The 20031-nt window shown below is 44.4% G+C and overlaps 1 protein-coding gene across 1 annotated transcript in view; it reads left to right on the forward strand.

The window, feature by feature from the left end:
• The first annotated feature begins 406 nt into the window (after positions 1 to 406).
• PKHD1 (PKHD1 ciliary IPT domain containing fibrocystin/polyductin) overlaps positions 407 to 20031 on the forward strand; it is a 240228-nt gene continuing 220603 nt past the window's right edge. Inside the window, exons 1-7 of the mRNA XM_083435262.1 lie at positions 407 to 635; positions 2836 to 2988; positions 4704 to 4781; positions 6350 to 6473; positions 9380 to 9479; positions 15779 to 15836; positions 16578 to 16656. Of these exons, the coding sequence (XP_083291388.1) occupies positions 2937 to 2988; positions 4704 to 4781; positions 6350 to 6473; positions 9380 to 9479; positions 15779 to 15836; positions 16578 to 16656 (491 nt within the window). The 5' untranslated portion in view covers positions 407 to 635; positions 2836 to 2936. The remainder of the gene's footprint in view (positions 636 to 2835; positions 2989 to 4703; positions 4782 to 6349; positions 6474 to 9379; positions 9480 to 15778; positions 15837 to 16577; positions 16657 to 20031) is intronic.

Below are 20031 nucleotides of genomic sequence, written 5' to 3' on the forward strand. Positions count from 1 at the left end.
ATTAACTTCTATGTTTATTTGAAATAATCCAGAAATTACCTTTATAATCTTTTGCCAATATTCCTTAACCATGGTGGGAGTTGTAGAGCAAAATATCTAGAGGATACCAGATTGTGGAAACCTACAAATCATCTATGTATTCCTCACATGTACAATAGTCCTCAAAACTAAAGGACTGTTAAATGACAATTGCTTATATTATTTTCATACATAAAAATATAAAAAAGTTTCAAATTGCATTTCTCTCTCTCTTTAAAATTATTAAATAAGATTAAGAGAAATGTCCCAAGCTACTTCTGTATCACCATGAAAAAAAGGCTTGTGGCAAGCTGGCTTAATGGCATAAGTAGCTTACGTTAATAAGTAAGCTTGCCCCGAGAAAAATCTCCCACAACCGTGCTATCACAAGCATTCAGACTGGTCACACACTAGTTTTAGTTACAGTACAGCTTTTTCCAGTTTCTGGAAAAGCAAAAGCTATTGTTGGCTATTTAGAAAACCCAAGATCCAGTACCAGTTGAAACAATGGAACAGAACTAAATTATAGGACTTTGAAAATGGTTAATTTCGAAACTCCGTATACCACTGCCTAATTATTGGATCAGAAAACTGGAGGAAGAACAAGTACTATAAAGGTATGCAATAGCAGAATTTTGAAGCGTATAAACTCACTGGTGATTGTGGCATATTGAGAAAATGCTTGTTTGTTGCAGGTGTATCTCGTGGAGGATCTGTCTGTCTGTCTGTTTGTCTAACAAAATGTCTATACTGTTTGATTGTAACAAAACATGGAAGTGGTTTAGAAGAAATATATAAATTGTCAGCAAAACAGGTAAAAGCAAGTATTAAGAAACTTTTGAAATATCTGCATACTGTACTGGATAGGTTTGCATAAAGCAAAGTACTTTAAGTGGTTGCTGAAAAGAATACCGTGATGGTGCCTGCATGATGTCAATGGGCAGGAAGTTGCTGCCACAACAAAAGAATGATTTCTTACAGGTGTAGAATTCGCGCTGTGTGGATCCTGTCACATTGCCAGTTCTGCAGAGCCAAGCAGCTGGTCTACTTGATTTCGCTCCCAATTGTGAGAGCTGAAGAAGTGTGCATGCACACGAAAACTTATACCCAGAACAAACTTAGTTGGTCTCTGAGGTGCTACTGGACAATTTTTTATTTATTTTGACTGCCTCAGACCAGCACGGCTACCCATCTGAATTGTGAGATCTGTTTGTTTTTAATTAAACTATAAATTAACTATATAACTTCATCTCCAAATGTTTCTTTAAAATAAAACCTATTGTTAACGCATCCACCCACCCATCAATCAATATATTTATTTATATCCAGCCTTTTTCCCTGACAGGGACTCAAGGCAGCTTACAGATCAAATAAGAGCAGTTAAAAACATAGAGGAAAACCCCCACAATCAATAAAAAACAGTTAAACATTAAAAGAACTAAAGCTCTTTCTATATATGAATAATCTATTAAAACAATTTAGATAATTACAACAAAAACATCACAGCACCAGCCCTTTCCTTCAAAGTAGTCAGTTCCCAAAAGCCTGCTGGAACAAGGTCTTCTTCATCTGCTGGCAGAAGTATAAGGCTTCTCCAGGAAGGGAGTTTCAAGGTTGCCTGGGAGGAAACACCACCGAGAAGGCCTTCTCTGCATCCCCCCAAGTATGAGGTACTAACATTCATGTAATTATAATATAACAAAACGGCAGAATACAACATTCAGTTCAAATCAGCCAATGTAACCGAAGCTTAGGTGAACACAAATGTTTGGACTTCATCCCTGAATGATAACAAAGGTGTTCCCCCTTGGGAAGAGAGTTCCGCAAACAGGGCATGGGAGCTGGAAAAGCCTCCTATCCACTTGCCGCACCTCACTTCGGATGGCAAGGTGGGCACCCGTGCCCTCAGCAGATGACCTCAAAACACAGCACCTTAAATGGGAGCTTAAATCTACCAGCAGAGTAGATCTCTCTCTCTCTCTCTCTCTCTCTCTCTCTCTCTCTCACACACACACACACACTCATACAAAGGATGTGGTAACAGATATCTATCTGTCTGTCTATCATCTATCTATCATCTATATCTCTATCATCTATCTATCTATCTATCTATCTATCTATCTATCTACCTATCTATCTATCTATCTATCTATCTATCTATCTATCTATATCTATCATCTATCTATCTCTATCATCTCTCTCTCTCTCTCTCTCTCTCTCTCTCTCTCTCTCTCTCTCTCTCTCTCATCTATCATCTATCTATCTATCATCTATCTATCTATCTATCATCTATCTATCTATCTATCTATCATCTATCTATCTATCATCTATCTATCTATCTATCATCTATCTATCATCTATATCTATCTATCTATCTATCTATCATCTATCTATCATCTATCTGTATCTATCTATCTATCTATCATCTATCGATCATCTATCTATCTATCTATCTATCATCTATCTATATCATCTATCATCTATCTATCATCTATCTATCATCTATCTATCTATCTATATCTATCTATCTATTTATCATCTATCTATCTATCTATCTATCTATCTATCTATCTATCTATCTATCATCTATCTATCTATCTATCTATCTATCTATCTCTGTTTATCTATCTATCATCTATCTAATCTATCTATCATCTATCTGTCTATCATCTATCATCTCCCATATATTCTGATTAAGCTTTCTTTCAGGCTGGTTTTTTTTTTGGGGGGGGGGGGGGTTCCGTGTAGTAATTCTGAATTGGTCTGTAGATGCTTTAATAAAGGAAAACAGCAATATAAGACATGTTTCCTTTGCAGGGAATACATGTGAGAGAACCAACCCTCTCAGCTCTGATTATGAATGAGGCAGTGATCTCAAGGAGAAAGTCTATTGTTGAAAGCAGAGGAAGAGGTTAGAGATGGAGTTTCGGATGCCATCCTTTCTCGAGGCACTGCTGCTTTTCTTTGGAGGTGAGTCTTATCAAGCTGCACTACTGAGCATCAGCACCGTGGCAAAGAGATAAGAGTTTGCCTGTGTGCTTTGTAGAAATTCTGTCACCAGCTTGGCCTGTCAAACTTGCCTTGGTCAATCTGCTATACATATTTAATAAATAATAATAATAACAATAAATTCTAAGCTTCCAATTAGCGTCCTTCTTTACTGCCTCATCATGTATTCAGTTGCAATAGTAAAGAATTTGTTGTTAACTAAAACGTGAAGTTTTAGTTAACAACGGGACGCGGGTGGCGCTGTGCGTAAAAGCCTCAGCGCCTAGGGCTTGCCGATCGAAAGGTTGACGGTTCGAATCCTCGCGGTGGGGTGCGCTCCCGTTCTTCGGTCCCAGCGCCTGCCAACCTAGCAGTTCGAAAGCACTCCTGGGTGCAAGTAGATAAATAGGGACCGCTTACTAGCGGGAAGGTAAACGGCGTTTCCGTGTGCGGCTCTGGCTCGCCAGAGCAGCAATGTCACGCTGGCCACGTGACCCGGAAGTGTCTCCTGACAGCGCTGGCCCGTACGGGCAGGGGTACCTTTACTTTTACCTAAAATGTGAAGTAAACCATTGCAATTGCTTTTGAAGCACATGCAATTATGATACCACACTAGATCAAATACACTTAATAAGGAAATACGCTGGCATATTCAAGGGATGCTCAGTATGTCTGCGTTTGGTGAATCATGTTTTTGTGACCAATAGTATGCAGTATGTGTTTTGCTTATTGCAGCCCAACATAAATATTTTTCTTTTTTAAAAATGTGAGCTGGGAAGATTCCTGGCTGCTCTGGGTCCACCCCCTGCCCAGGGGAAAGAGTCAGAGATCCTGCTGAGACCCTAGTTCCACTATGGAATGGGGAGGCTCGTAAGGCCATGGGCACGATCGCTCCTGAGTGCCTACTCCTGCACTGCGAAGTCTGTTTTGCCCCTTAGTATACTGAGGAGTGGGATGCAGGTGGCGCTGTGGGTTAAACCACAGAGCCTAGGACTTGCCGATCAGAAGGTTGGCAGTTCGAATCCCCACAACGGGGTGAACTCCCGTTTCTCAGTCCCAGCTCCTGCCAACCCAGCAGTTTGAAAGCACGACAAACTGCAAGTAGATAAATAGGTACCGCTCCGGCAGAAAGGTAAATGGCGTTTCCGTGCGCTGCTCTGGTTCGCCAGAAGCAGCTTAGTCATGCTGGTCACATGACCCAGAAGCTGTACACCGGCTCCCTCGGCCAGTAAAGCGAGATGAGCGCCGCAACCCCAGAGTCGGTCACGACTGGACCTAATGGTCAGGGGTCCCTTTACCTTTATACTGAGGAGCTGCAGTTGATGAAATGGACTGGGCAAGGACTGGACTGTGAGTGGCATATATCTCACCCAGGAGCCGACCAAGCATGTGTTCAGGTTCCTAATCAGGCCTGCCACATGGCAGCGAGGGCTGCAAAGCCAACCAGCGTTGCTGCCTCCATTGCATCAAGGCTCTGTCCAGCAGGGCTTTGTTTTTTCAGAGGGAGGTATGAAACACGCAGGAGTCTCTTTCATAGGAAGAGACCTTCACAAACCTTTCACGATCTCCCAGTTCTGCTCAGTCTGCATCCATATGCTCCGAAAGTCCTTTACAAATAGATTGTTCTTTTAAGAAGAAAAGTGATTTGCTGTACCATTACACAATTCATTGCATGTGTGGTTTTTGTTTTTTTATAGTTACGTTGGCAAAGGTAACCATGGAGCCAAAGGAAGGCAGCACTGGCGGTGGAACTTGGATCACACTGAGATATGAGGGTAGATTTTGGAGACCTGCAGAAACTGTTGGTGTATTTCTAGACAAAAAGGGGCAGTCATAAGATTATCTGCTCTTTGTAGCACCTCAACCCAATTTTTAAAAGAAAATTAATCATGTGTGATTTTGTCAACCAATGGTAATTTATCAATTAATCTGCTGATTAAATTTGCATGCGGGTGAAAACAATAGTTTTAAAGCAAGAAGCACACTTTAATTACTGCTCATGTGTGCAGTGGCGTAGCGTGGGTTGTCAGCACCCGGGGCAAGGCAAGTAATTTGCACCCCCTAACCCGTGGCTTTGCGCCCCCTAACCCTAACCCCCAGATGTTGCGCCCGGTGCGGCCGGCCCCCCCCTGCACCCCCCACGCTACGCCACTGCATGTGTGTCAGCCCACATAATCCTAGAAGAGATATTCTCTGCAATCTGAGAGACAATGGGAAATACTGCAAACAAAGTATTCTAAATGCAATTGCACTGTTGATTCCTAAAATGGCATTATGATATTGATAATTTTATTTTCAGTCCCTTTCATTAATGATTCCTAACTTGAAACCCACTCTTTCACAGCTGCCACATTGTGGGTCAACATCCTCATTGAGCTGTCTAGCACAACCCCAAATTCTCTTTCCTGGTCAGTAACTTCCACTTCAGATCCTGTAAGTGAGGTTAGAATGGTTTGGGGTTGTTGTTTTTTGCCACAGATTGTATCACTTTGCACTTGTGTACACCGAATTGTGTTTGCCTTTTTACGGCTATTTTGCCCAGTTTGGAGATCCTTTTGGAGCTCCTCATGGTCTCTCTCTTTCTCTCTGTCTCCCTCCCTCTCTCTAACTGCATTGAACAACTTGATACCAGCAAACTTGGCTATTTCACTGCTCACCCCATAAACTCCAGGTCATTTATGAGCAAGTTAAAAAGCACAGGCTCCAATACAGATCCTTAGGAGAATCCACTTCTTATATCCCTCCATTGTGAGAACTGGCCATTTCTCCCCCTCTTCTCTGCTTCCCCCTCTATCACCATTAGTGATGCACAAGATGATCTATCCTCATGTCCCACGGCAAGAGGCAAATAAAATTCATTGTAAACATATGTAAAGTGATCCACATTGTGCCCCCAAAAATATTAAATTCCCCTATATGCTCATGAAGTCCAAACTGGCAGTGTCAGACCAGGAATGAGACCAGCAGCTTGATGAAAGTGTTGACCTGGTGTGCAGGATCTGTGAAAAAGGCTACCTCCGTGCAAAGGATAATTAGGGGAAAAAACTGAAAATAAAACTGCCGATATCATAATGCCATACTAATCTGTGGTATAACAGCACTTGGAGTACTGTTCACAGTTCTAGTTGCCTCTTCTCAAAAATGATATTGTAATTTGGAAAAGGCACATAATTTATTAAGGGCTTGGAAGTGTCTGGATTGTGATATATGATGGTGCTGTTATGCACAATATCATCTGTGCTCTGCACATACTGTCAGACAGGACAACAGTGTTTATCCCGTTTTACCTTCTGTGCCTTAAAATGTTGCTGTGTTTGCTTGTTGTTTGGTTGCCCACCATTAGGCCTCTCATATCCCATCAATTGGTCTCACCTGGAAGTGTCGTTCTTGAATTCAGTGCTGCCTACAGTACTGTGTGACATTCAGCCTGTCAGTTTTGATCTGTCCACCACAAAATGCCAAACAAGGTAAGGAAGGTTCTTTGCAATGCTATTATCAGGGCCAGAGCACAATAGCAGAGATCCAGATTAGTCAATCTGGAGCCATCCAGATGCTGAACTGCAGGCCCCATCATCCCTGACCATCTCCCTGGCTGGGTCCAATGGGACTTGGCACCCAACATCTGGAGGGCACCATTTTGGCTACTCAGGATATATGTATATGTCCTTCTGGTTAAAATATTTCCTGTGGGCCAAGAAGGGATAGTGGACTCAGACCATCCCAAAACCATGTTAGAGAAGCATTCTGTTGATATATGTGAGTTTACAATGTGCTCTTGTAGGTTGTGGGAATGAACCTACATTCCTTACATGCTTCAACCTTACTAATGAATGTAATGAACATCAATTCAGGAAGTGTATCTTATTGCAACAAGCAATGAGTCTCCTACATGGCGGAAGGGATCCAAACCCAACACGGAGGCAGGTTCTCATCCACTGCTTCCTGCCCCTTTTAACGTGCCACCAACGATTCAAACTGGGACCTTCTCAAAGCACGAAGAGAAAGTAAACATTGTCCTGAGGCGACTGCTCCATCAGGGCAAGCAATGTGGCTTCCCAGACAGAATGATCCCTCTCCCACCTCCCCGCATGCTGCTCTGGGGGTTCTCCTGACAGCCCCCGACAGCCCCCAATTTGAGGCAGCTTGGAGGGGAGAAGGCCCATTGCACAAGCAGAAGTCCTTGCCCAGGGTTTTATTTTTTATATATTTATTTACAGCATACTTTTCAGAATTTCTAAGCGGTGTACGTAAAAATGTAACCCCACCCCCAATGACTTGTAGAGGATAAAAACAATAAAAATTCACCATGAAAACAGAAAACTACACCACTAGAGCTAGACTGACATCAGTAAGGACAGACATATTATAGGGCCTGTGGGATTACTTGCCATATGTCCTTTTTCCAGGACACATCCTCTTTTTCATGTGTAGAGTCATAGCGATCCATAGTTACAAGTAGAAGTCAGCAAATGTCCCTTTTTTTGGGTCTTCAAAATATGGCAACCCTGGATGGTCTTGCTATGGTGTTAACATTTTTCCTGCTCTTTTGTTATGCTTTAACTCCACTTCTTGGTTTTTTTCCTTTTTATGTGATATTTCTCCGTTTTTAATTATTTTCAGTTGCAGTCCTTCTGAAGATATACCATAGGATTGTACTGTTCATTTTCTATATATCTATAATGTTGTCAGCTACCATGACAGATAGAATATCTGTCTGTCTGTCTATATCTATAAAACCTCAGTGCTTTTTTGTGTGACCATACTCACTGATATCAGCACCTTTTTTTTCTTTCTTTTGCTGCCATTTTGTGCTGGCACCCTTAGCACATTAAGATAAGAGTACCAGCATTTCATTTTTTACTCAAAAAGTCCTGAATAAACTTGTTCTTCAGGGCTTATTGCAAGCCTCTTGGCACCAGCCTTTGCTTGAAACACCAGCTTTAAATACAGTGGTACCTCGGGTTAAGTACTTAATTCATTCTGGAGGTCCGTACTTAACCTGAAACTGTTCGTAATGTGAAGCACCACTTTAGCCTATGGGGCCTCCTGCTGCCACCGCGCTGCCGGAGCACGATTTCTGTTCTCATCCTGAAACAAAGTTCTTAACCTGAAGCACTATTTCTGGGTTAGCGGAGTCTGTAACCTGAAGCGTATGTAACCCGAGGTACCACTGTACTGGTCTTGTTACCGCTCAGTAACAAATACTTCGTTACCTCTCAGTTTTTAATTAAGCAAAAGTCATTGTCTTTCCATTTAAAGAACATTTCAAGTCTAATTAGATCTTCAAAATGCTTGACACCCTAGTGTAGCTGTTATATTAGAAAGATACACCAACAAGAGTCATGAACCCCCTGTTCCCTGCTTTTATGGCTTGGTTGCGAATTTATTAATTTTTATCAGACAGGGACTTTAATAGGAAAAGTATATGTGGATGAGAAAAGTTATAAGAAATGTAGCATTAGTTTATATTCCATAAGAAGGATTTCACCAACTGCCAAGCAGGAAATCAGAATTTAAAATGTTAACGACAATGATTAACAAGTGTGGCGCATACCTGTGCCCTGAAGAGAAAGAGAGAAAAAAGCTTAAGTTTAAAGACTGGGTTTCTGGATAATTATTACTAAGTTAAAACTTTGACCCGCTGCACTTGGGTGGCAATTTGCAGCTGTCTCCTGCACTATTTTTCCCCACTCCCAACCCTCCAGTAAAAATATCCCACCACTGTTTTTCTGGGAGAGCAGTTTTTCTTTTAAGTCACATAATCCAGAAGGTGAAGATTTTCATGTTACTGTACATCTATTGAGGAAAAGCTTTACCTGTTCAGTGACTACATGAAAGACACAGCCCTATTTCTAGAAAAAAGGTGGCAACCCTATATCACCACCTGAATTTGCAAAGTGGTGGCGGTGGAGTTAACTGAACTTTATGTAAGTTTAGAAAGTCCTGGTTCTCAGATGGCATAAAATAGAAGTTACCTTAACAGACCTAGTCCTATTCTGCAATCCCCTCCTGCAACCCCCCCCCCCCCAGCAGAGGATCAGGCTCTATTAACTTTTCTAGGTTCTCCCCACAGACTATATTATATCAGTGAAGCACCCGGGAGATGAGGCAGCCATGTTTTCTTCTCCATGGTCTTCTCCTCCCAGCCCTTCCTTCTCTGCTCTTCTGAACCCATTTTTTTGTGTGTGTTTTACTCCCTCAGAAGACGCTGGGGAGTTAATGACAAGATGGGTGGGAACTGGGTGGGAGAAATCATGGCTGCCTCGTTTCTTTCTTCAGATTCAATATTAAGCTTCACATTTTAGTAAGGTGGACTCCAGTCTCTCTCATGCTGCTTGCTAGCTATCTTTTGCTCTTATTATTTCCATTGAAGGGCTTCGCAGGGGGGAGGATTTTACCAACTCCAGTTCACTCTGAATGGGCAAATTATCAACAACACGAAGGAGTTGCACTGTGACAACTGCACATTTCAGGTATGTATTCAAGCGGGTGGACGCGTGATTAGGAGCAATCCAGTAGCCAGGCCATAGGACATGGGCCATTAATACATTGTTAGAAATAATGATTTTAATGTAGGGTAGAATTTAGACACTTAGAGCTAGCTCTGAGCCTTAGGCTAGCTCATCCTTGCATTTATGAGGTGCCCAGGCTCAATGGCACATTGAAGGCACCCTTTATCTCCTTGACTACCTAAGCTTTGTAGTACAAGTGATGGTGCAAAGCATGAGGCATTGGCAAGCACGGCAGAGGAAGAAAACCTTGGCATACACTGGATATAACCTTATGAATAGGAGTGGAACTTGCTCTCATGGACTGGAATGAATAAAGGGTGCAAGAGGAGGCGAATGCTTAATCTGTACCCAGTTCATTCTCATACAGCCTATGCAATCATACTCTTCTTGCGTGGTGAGTTCCTGACCCCCCCAGGTAGAAATAATGACACATGACACAATTATTAAGGTTAATGGGCTAAAAAAGGCCACAACTTTATTGGTTACAGGTGATGAGCAGTATTGGCTTAGGCAATGGACCTAACCGACTATATCTGACTCCAGCCCATCTGCTTGAAGTCTGGGAAGGGTTAACCACCAGTAGGGGAGTCCTGCTGATGCACATCAACTAGGAGCTCCCCCGGGGTCACCAATAGGGGTTGTGCCTTAGGCCCTAACCTCCCCAGGCTTTGGGCAGGGCCACGGCCCCCGGAATCCTTTAACGGACTACCCTTCAATATGTGGGGCAGGTGATGGTGCTACCTCCCCTTTTCCATCTACAGACAATACCAATGCCTAACCGCCAATGCCCAGAAAGATGTGACAATTTGCTACGAGGTAGGCGAAAACCAAGTGGCTGGTGCCAATTTGCCAAGTGAAAAAATTCCTACCAGGCCCCTCAATGGCGACCAACTGAGGTCCATAGCAAGGTCAAAGAAAGAAAACCTTAGAGGGCGGGAGGGTGGTAAACCAGAGCAGCTGGCGGGTGGACAAACAGGGAGATCCCTGGCTGCGTCCTGCCTTTATGGGGCAGGCCACTCCCCCGGAGCAACCCGATTGGCCAGCTAGGGGGTGATGCAGCCGGGAATCCCCCAATTGCGCAGGGCTGGCCCCCCAACCCCTGCGCACGTGGAGGGGCCATGAAGCCTGCAACCCCACCTCCTCCTTATGTGGAAGTGGCTTTACTTGACAATTCATTTAGCCCTGGTGAGAACAAAAGTATCTTTTTGATACTCCTCCATGTCGATATGTTTGTTGGCGTGTAACATGTGATTAGGGCCGCATGCAGGCTTAGTGACAGCCGGGACTTATTTTCAATGGAACTTTAAACTCAGGAGCATACACTTCTGACCATTTGCCATGGCACAACCACAACATTCGTAAGACCAGTCGAAGATGCCCAGAGCACCCATCTCTTCTGGTTTCATCAGACTGAAACAGGCAACCAGTCTTACTACATACCTGGACTTGAATTATAAAATCGCCCCTGCTGCTTGCTAAGTTGATACCAATGGCCTCAATTCCCTGGGACAAGAGCAGTTTGCTTGTCTCTATGTTCTCTGTGGGTCATCCTACCCAGAGCTAATGAAGATTTCTCTGTACTTGAGGTAGTGCTGTGTGGAAGAATATTTGGTAAAGTGGCTGTGCAAATGAGCTTTCTGTCACTGCAACATCAGCATGGAATGGCACTAAGGCTGGTGAGATATGTGTGGTTTGGGAATAGAGAATAAGCTTGCCTTTTGCTCAGTGAGCTCACTCAGCTGTCTCTGCTTGCCAATGAGCCAGAACTTTTACCATGTTGTGTACAAGTGCAACCAAGGGTTTTCTGCAGCATCGAGCATGAGGAGTCCCATGTTTCAGCAAATGGCACATTAAAGCTAAGGTGTTGTTTGGGAGTTCAGCTAGCTTAGAGAGCTGATGAAAAACCACCAGGGGATGCAGTTAATGAGACACATTCCAAGCGAAATAAAACACACACTGCCTCTTTGTTTGGGGGCACGAGAACCTGTGAGCCATGCGCATTAAAAATTAATTTTCTCTCTCTGTGGTAGTTGTAAAAACGTAGACAGCTGCTGGCTGTGACAGGTTTGGAGAAACCTGCGGAAGGTATTCCAAGCAGCTGGCGGCCACTGCCTTCCTCTCCTCGCGCTTCCTCCTCTGCTTCCCCACAGCTTTTGCCCAGTAGCGCAGTCAGAGGCTGACCTCATGCCTCTGATTATCAGCACGAAGAGGAGAAGATTCATTAAGTATTCCGATTGCTTCACCTTCCTCTTAGCGGGAGAAGTGCAAGGGGCAGAGTCTGTAAAGGAAGGCAGTTCTGTTGTGCTAGATCGTGGAAGCTTACGGAAAGCCTGATTTTCAATTCTTATTTGTAAAGAATCTCGCAACTGTTTGTGTCATCCCTTTGTATCTAGAATGATGGAATTCTAGAGCTGGAAGGGACCCAGGGGTCATCTAGTCCAACCCCCTGTAATGCAGGAATCTCGGCTAAAGCGACCATGGCAGAGGGCCATCCAACTTCTGCTTAAAAACCTCCAAGGAATGAGAGTCCACAACCCATAGCTTTCATGTTGTCAGTGTAGAGATGCCATTAGCTACATTCGGTGTAATGCTAAACTATGGTTTAACGCTATGTGCATGAATTGCAGTGAACCAAAATGAAACTTCAGTCTCATTCTCTCTCTCTCTCTCTCTCTGCCACTCTTCCTCTTGTGAAACCTGTAGCCTTCACAGAATCTCTGTTTAGTGTGGTGAATGAACCAAAGATCTAGCTATAAAACAAACTCTGGTCAGTTTCACAGCAAACCTTCTTAAATCCATGGGTTATGAAGTTGGTTTGTTTGTTGGTTTGTTAAACCAGTGTTTCCCTACCTTATTCTGACCATGGCCCGCTTCCGACCTTGTTTTCTTCCTGTGCCCCCTCATGGGCATAGCCAAGGGAGGCAGGGGACAACTGCCCCCCCCCCAAGTAAAAACCAATGCAAATCTGAGGTTCTGCCCCCCTTAACAAAAATCCTGGCTATGCCTATGCCCCCTCCTGTCCTACTGGTAGAAAGGTAGCTATTTTCATTGTAAATAGAATACGTTTTATTTATAAATTTTATAAATTATACAAAATACAATTACATAAAATGATAGGAACATAATGAAATATTGCAGAAACAGCAAAATGTAGAATCATCTTCCTAGTGCAAACCCCAGCTATGTAGGAAATTTTGGTAAAGCATCTATGACAGGATGGCCACCCAACCTCCGCTTAGAAACCTCCAAGGAAGGAGAGTCCAGAACCTCCTGAGGACAATTCATCTTCCATTATAAAATGTAAGCAACACTTATTTGACCCCAGTGATTTGACACAGGGGGGGGAAACCTACAGATACAGTCTAAAAGGCACACAGGGAATTCTGTATATATGGGAGAATTTTTAAAAGCAAGTTGTCCTCAGTGATCTGGTGCAAAAAGATCTTGTCATCCGAAGGAGCCCTGGCTGCCTAGATGAAACACTATAGCCCCCTGCACCCTTACCTAGGAGTAAGGCCCACTGAATTCAGTGCAACGTTCGTCTGAGTAGACAGTTATTTACTAGATGCAAGTCAGTAGCACCAGACGCCCCCACTTGGCTAGGCGCTGGGGTGGACTTCACCTTGCACCTTGCAGAGCCAGGTTGACACTGCCGACGGGCCCTGCGACCCTTGACAACATCCACAGGCCCTGATCCGCTAGGCGCTGGGGTGGATTGCACCCTGTACCTTGCAGAGTCAGGCCCAGGCTGCCACCAGGCCCAGCACTGGCGGCAGCAACAAGCAGCTCTGCCTCACCCAGCCCTACCCATTGCCACCGCACTTGACTGACCTGGGGCGAGAGACGACCCTTGGTGGAATCTACACACATATAAAAAACTGTGAAAATGCTTTAAAAAAAAGTTTTGAAAAATACATTGAATTTTGCATAGCTCACTTTCGCCATCTAGTGTCACATTGCACTTTACAATAACACATTTAAAATGTTTTATTTGCAGCTCTGTGGTTAGAGGTTATTTTAATCCAGTGACTAACTCCTGAAATCATCAGCTACGCTATTCAGCTACAAACAGCATTTTCTATACACCACTGATAGACACCAGTCTTTCCAGTATCTTTGCAGGTTAACTTTAGGAACAAAAATAATAAAAATGTTAAATATTAAAATGTCATTTGTATTTGGAATGGATGAGGATGATGGGTGATGGACAGGGGATGAAGAAACCTTCAGGAGAGGCAGGCCAGAGATGTTTTCTCAGGGTGTGAGGCTGAGGGAAAAGGGGGAAGGTTGGAGCTGGGAGGGTTCAGTCTTCTGTGTGTGGAATAAGGATCAAGGTATAGTGATAGAGGGCTTAATATTATATATACACATTGTTTTTTTCATTCTTTGTTTTCTACTATTCTTTTCTTTCTTTTTTATTTTAGATTAGTTGGGTTTTTATTGTATCTTATGTTGAAAACAAATGGGACGCGGGTGGCGCTGTGGGTGAAACCTCAGTGCCTAGGACTTGCCGATCGTTAGGTCGGCGGTTCAAATCCCCGCGGCGGGGTGCGCTCCCGTTGCTCGGTCCCAGCGCCTGCCAACCTAGCAGTTCGAAAGCACCCCCGGGTGCAAGTAGATAAATAGGGACCGCTTACTAGCGGGAAGGTAAACGGCGTTCTGTGTGCTGCTCTGGCTCGCCAGATGCAGCTTGTCACGCTGGCCACGTGACCCGGAAGTGTCTGCGGACAGCGCTGGCTCCCGGCCTATAGAGTGAGATGAGCGCACAACCCTAGAGTCTGGCAAGACTGGCCCGTACAGGCAGGGGTACCTTTACCTTTATGTTGAAAACTCAATAAAAATTGTTATAAAAGAAAGTCTGAAAATGAACTGAATGCAGTTATGGATATTAGAGGTAAATTAAGTCTCCAATTACAAGCGGCCTTCCAAAATAATTTTACCATTCTCCACACCACAGAGAGGCCACATTGCTAATGGTATCAGTAATGTACACTAAAAGTGACTACTGGGTTTGTGGAGAGGAAATTGCCTGTAATCCAGCTGGCAGAAAAATGTCAGGTGTCCAAGAAAGCAAAGAGGAGGGGCAATTAAAAGCTGAAATGTGTTCTGGTCGAGCCATGGTTCCTTCACAGGCTTCTTCCCAGAGGATTTGTGGGAACAAATGTCAATTATAACGTTTAACAAACAGGTCACTGATACATATTTCGAGAATAATTTATTATAATTTTGGACCGTAGATAATTGAAAAACAGGATATGAATATATTGGATATGAATATATTGGTTATTTGAATTGCTTTTAATACCAGTAAGTATCAGAATGCAAATGTGACTGGATGAAGTTAGGTTTGGGAAAGAGACAGGATTTTATTCACTAACCAAAATTTCATTCAGAATATTCAAAACTAGAAAAATATGCCACAAATGTCTAAGCGATGTGCCGCTGAAAAAGCAGTCTGAAAAAAATGTTAGGATTGCACAGTATTTTGCAGAATTCCTTAGGGCAGGCTTCCTCAGCCTTGGCCCTCCAGATGTTTTTGGAGTGCAACTCCCATAATCCCTAGCTAGCAGGACCAGTGGTCAAGGATGATGGGAGTTGTAGTCTCAAAACATCTGGAGGGCCGAGGTTGAGGAAGCCTGTATTTGGGTATCCAATCAGGCTCACCAGCTGGCTGCCTTGGTAGCCAATCAGAGAAAGGCCCCAGCCACCTGGTGGAATTCTGAGGCACTGCATCACCAGACTCTAGTCCGGCTCAGCTTAATTAACTAATTAATTAAGTTAGCTTAATACATGGGTAGGCAGACTATGGCCGAGGGCCTGGACCAGGCCCAATCGCCTTCTAAATCCAGCATGTGGACGGTCCAGGAATCAGCTTGTTTTTACATGAGTAGAACGTGTCCTTTTATTTAAAATTGCATCTCTGGATTATTTGTGGGGCATAGGAATTTGTTCATTTCAAAATATAGTCCGGCCTCCTACAAGGTCTGAGGGACAGTGGACCGGCCCTCTGCTGAAAAAGTTTGCTGACCCCTGGCTTAATACTGAATTCTTTGATTTTTCTGCCCTTCTGCAAAAATGGCAGAGTACAGATAACCATCAACATAAGTAGAGTTTTCCCACTAGATGGCAAGAGTACACTGATCTCTCTCTCTCTCTCTCTCTCTCTCTCTCTCTCTCTCTCTCTCTCTCTCCAAAACTGTGAATGAAGCAATAGTTTTGTGAAAGGCAATGTAATATAATATATATTTTTTTCTTAACAGTTCTCTGTTGCACACACTCCTGTGGTGTATCGTGTGGACCCCCCCTATGGAGTCCCAGGTAAAGGATGGACCTTAACGTGGAGACCGTATGTCTTTATTTATACAATTGATGGGGAAAACAACTTATTTATGATTTACTTGTCAAGAGCTTTTAAGAGTCTTCCTTCTCTTTGGATGGTCTACATTCCCGGGCTGATGAGTCCTATACACAAAAAGGAGCATAAGATAAGGGAATATAGCAGATACCAGAAAGAACAATGAACAGTGTTTTCCTTGTATCTTATTTCAGGCTATTATTACGATTTTCTGACCTTCCGATCCCCATGATTTTTTAAATGCGCATAAGCCTACATGCTATATCCTGAATTGTGTCTCCAAGCTATTTCGAAGTCATTAACATTAGTTAGGCTCATTACAGCAATTAAAAAGCAGTTTAGGTTAATATTATAATGCTGCAACCCCGAGTTAACTTTAAAATTATATATAATGTTATAATACTGACCTGAAATAAGATACAGGATAATGCTGACTAATGTATTGACCTCTTTTGTTTTAATGTTAACAAATACCACATAAAAATAGTACAATTTTGACTCCTCTTAACTTCTCTTAGGTGGGAAGCTAAAACACCATCTATGTATTATTCTTTATGATTCTTGCTTATAATTTTTAGATTTATAATACTTAAAGAGGGCATCTTCTACTGCACTGAAGAAATCAAGGCAGTAAAACCCAACTCTACACAGATTTTCATTTTGCCTTTTGAAAAATTCCCCCACCCCCATCTTTATCCTGTTAGGAAATGTAATGCAAGTCTATGGTCTTATCCTGGCCCAAGAATTTGATGCCTACAGTTTTAACACAGATTTTATTGATGGGTAAGTGTGTTCATTGCTTCCTTCAGTTCCTCTGTGCAACTCGATATAGGGTTATTCCCTTTGCATTTCCAGGATGGGGAACTGTGGGTCTCCAGTTGCTGGACTCTAACACGCCCAGCCCCAGCCAGAATGACCAACGGTTAGCCATGGTGGGAGATGCACTCCGAGAACATGAGCAGGCCCACAGGCCCTGTACCCCAACCAGTGTTGGATGTAGGGTGGTGCGAATGGATCCCCTGCACAGAGCACTGAGCCAAGGAAGTGCAGAACTGAGAAGACCCAAAATTGAGAAGATCCATTTGGGGTTGCGCGTGTAGGTCCCCAGGCCACCCCTCAAATAACTTCACACATAACACGTAATTTAGTTTTGGTTTTTGGGCACTATTTTGGCCACAACTTTATTAAAATACAAAATCAGTGAGTGGTTGTTTAGACATTGGTTATGACTATCTGTCCCCCCACCTGGGACAGAACTGACATCCCGAGGTCCGATCGGTAGCCAGTAGAAGAGAAAGTCAAACTGGGGGGTCATCTGAGCTAAGCATCAGACCCACACCGCTCTCCCCAGCAGCTCCCCGAAAGCTTGCTGGCCCAGGTCCTATGACAAGGATTCCCATGACAGGGATTGGGCGGCCCTGGTCCCATGACAGGGATTGGACGAAATCATGGCAAGCCCCAGGATTCCTTTAACGGAATTCCCTTCAGCGCAATAGGAGGGGCAGGCACAGCCTATCCTGACCCCTCCACCACCAACATATTATAACCAATGCCTAACCGCAACCTTACAAGTTGTGACGAATTGCTGAGTAGTAGGCAAAAACCAAATGGCACAACCAATCACCAAATGGCAAAATTCCTACTAGGCCCCTGCGCCAAGGCAGACGACCCCCATGACAGGCAAAGCAAGGTCAACCGGAAAAGAGGGCGGGTGGGCGGGTGATCCGATGCACTCTGCAAAAGAGAAAGAGAAACCAGAGTGTACCAATATTTAAAGACTATGGTCCCTGTTGTGACGTGGGGTTTGTGATTTCAGCTCTCTTGACATAATCTGCTGGAGACAGTTCTCTAGTAACACTTCTTTATTACAGCAAACAAGACTGAAGACTGAGGAGGGGAAAGCTACATTTATAGGGACAGGGGACTAGCTAGAAAGGATACATTTTGGAGGGAACAATATCAGGCAATCACAGTCCTGCCTTTTGGAGGGAACCAATAAGACAGAGGATCCAAATACAGCAGTTTAAATGAACCAATAGTAGCTGTACCCCCTGAAACCAAAAGGCAGTTACTTTACCCTAATGCAAATATAGACAATAATAATACAGATATAAAATCCTTTGACTCAATACACAACACCCCTCCCCCCCTAGTGAGCACAGCAGACGTAATCTCTCAGGTACTGTGGGGTCCTACAACTTCTACTTGATCTCCTGACAACAGGCGTTGCCGGTTCTGGATTGGGTGTTACCTGTGGTAGAGGGGCTGCTATAGGGGTTTCCTCAGGAACAGATGGAGTCCCAGACATCTCAGGGTTCCCTACCTGTACCTCGTCATCATGAGGACTAGCAGACCCTGGTTCATTTGCTGAAGCCCCTGGTGACTGCATCTCTGGGCCATTTTCACTCTGGTCTTGCAGCTCTGCGTCGTTAGCCAGGGATGAATTATCTGACTCCTCCCTGCTGAGCGCCCGGCGCCTCAGCTGATCTATATGTCTCTTCCAAACTTGCCCATTTTCCAAGGTTACATAATAGGACACAGGTCCACTAGCCCGGGTGACCACACCAGCCACCCACCGCGAACCTCGTGAATAGTTCCTCACCCAGACCAGATCTTCAGGGGCGAGATACCTTGTTGTGTCAGTCTCAGCCTGGGGGGTTGCTCTTGAATTATGGTTTGGCATTTTATCCGGGTGGACATAATCCAGCACCGTTACCAGTCTTCTACCCAAGAGCAGCTCAGCTGGCGACTTGCCCGTCGCAGTACACGGCGTCGCATGCTGCAAAAATAACATTCGCGCGATGCGAGCTGACCAGTTACCCTCCATTAAGCGCGCAATGGATTCTTTGGCTGTTCTTACCATGCGCTCAGCCTGCCCATTGGAGGATGGGTGAAAGGGCGCGGATGTGACCCCTCTTATGAAGTTATCAGCCAAGAATGCCCTGAATTCTTGGGATACAAAAGCTGCCCCATTATCTGATACAATGGTCTCAGGTAACCCGTGGGTTGCAAACAGCTGCCTCAACACCTTGATTACGGCAGCTGATGCCATGCTAGGGACCATCGCCACTTCTAACCATTTGGAATATGCATCGACGACAACCAAAAAGACCTTCCCCTGGAATGGCCCAGCAAAATCTAAGTGCAGCCGGCTCCAGGGAGATCTGGACTGCTCCCACCAGTGAACTGGTGCTCTGGCCACTTCTGGCCGCACCTCTTGGCATGCCTTACATGTTCGTACCCATTGTTCTATGTTCTGGTCCATTCCAGGCCACCACACATAACATCGGGCTAGCGACTTCATCCTGACCATTCCCGGGTGTCCCATGTGAAGCGTCTCAAGCACCCTGTTTCTCAGTGGTGCTGGGATGATCACCCTATCTCCCCACAGGAGACAACCCTTATGCATGGACAACTCGTGCTGCCTTGTCGCATAAGGCCTGAATTTGTCTTCATGCGGACCACCTGGCCACCCCCTCCCCACCCAAGTGAGCACACGGGAGAGAACAGCATCTTTCCTCGTTTTCTCAGCTATATCAGTAGCCGTTACAGGAGCCCCCGGAAGTGTTTCCAGCATCATTATGTGCTCCGCTGGAGCGGGATCCTCATTGCTCCCGCCAGGAAGGGGCAATCGACTCAGCGCATCAGCGTGGCACAATCGTTTCCCCGGCACATGGGTCAAGGTGTACTGGAACCCGTTCAGGAATATAGACCAACGCAACATTCTGGGGGAGAGAATTTGTGGCGTTTGTTTGTTCGGGTTGAACAACCCTAACAGTGGTTTGTGGTCCGTTTCAATGGAGAAATGGCGACCGTACACATAATCATGGAACTTTTTGATTCCTGCCACAATTGCAAGCGCCTCTTTGTCAATTTGAGCATAGTTGCGCTCCGTGGGCGACAACGTACGGGAATAGAAAGAGATGGGCTTTTCCGACCCATCCAGTTCCCTATGACTCAGCACCGCCCCCAGGCCGTATTGAGAGGCATCACATGCCAGGACCAGCGGCTTTGACTCATCATAATGAGCAAGGACGCTCCCGCTACTCAGCATTCTTCGCAAGGAGTCAAAAGCCTTCTGCTGCCCCTGCCCCCATCGCCACACATTCTTTTTCTGCAACAGTCTATGTAATGGTTCAGCTACCGAAGCTTTATGGG

The sequence above is a fragment of the Podarcis tiliguerta genome (genome assembly GCF_965153285.1).
Source record: "Podarcis tiliguerta genome assembly, chromosome: 3".
Lineage (NCBI taxonomy): Eukaryota > Metazoa > Chordata > Lepidosauria > Squamata > Lacertidae > Podarcis > Podarcis tiliguerta.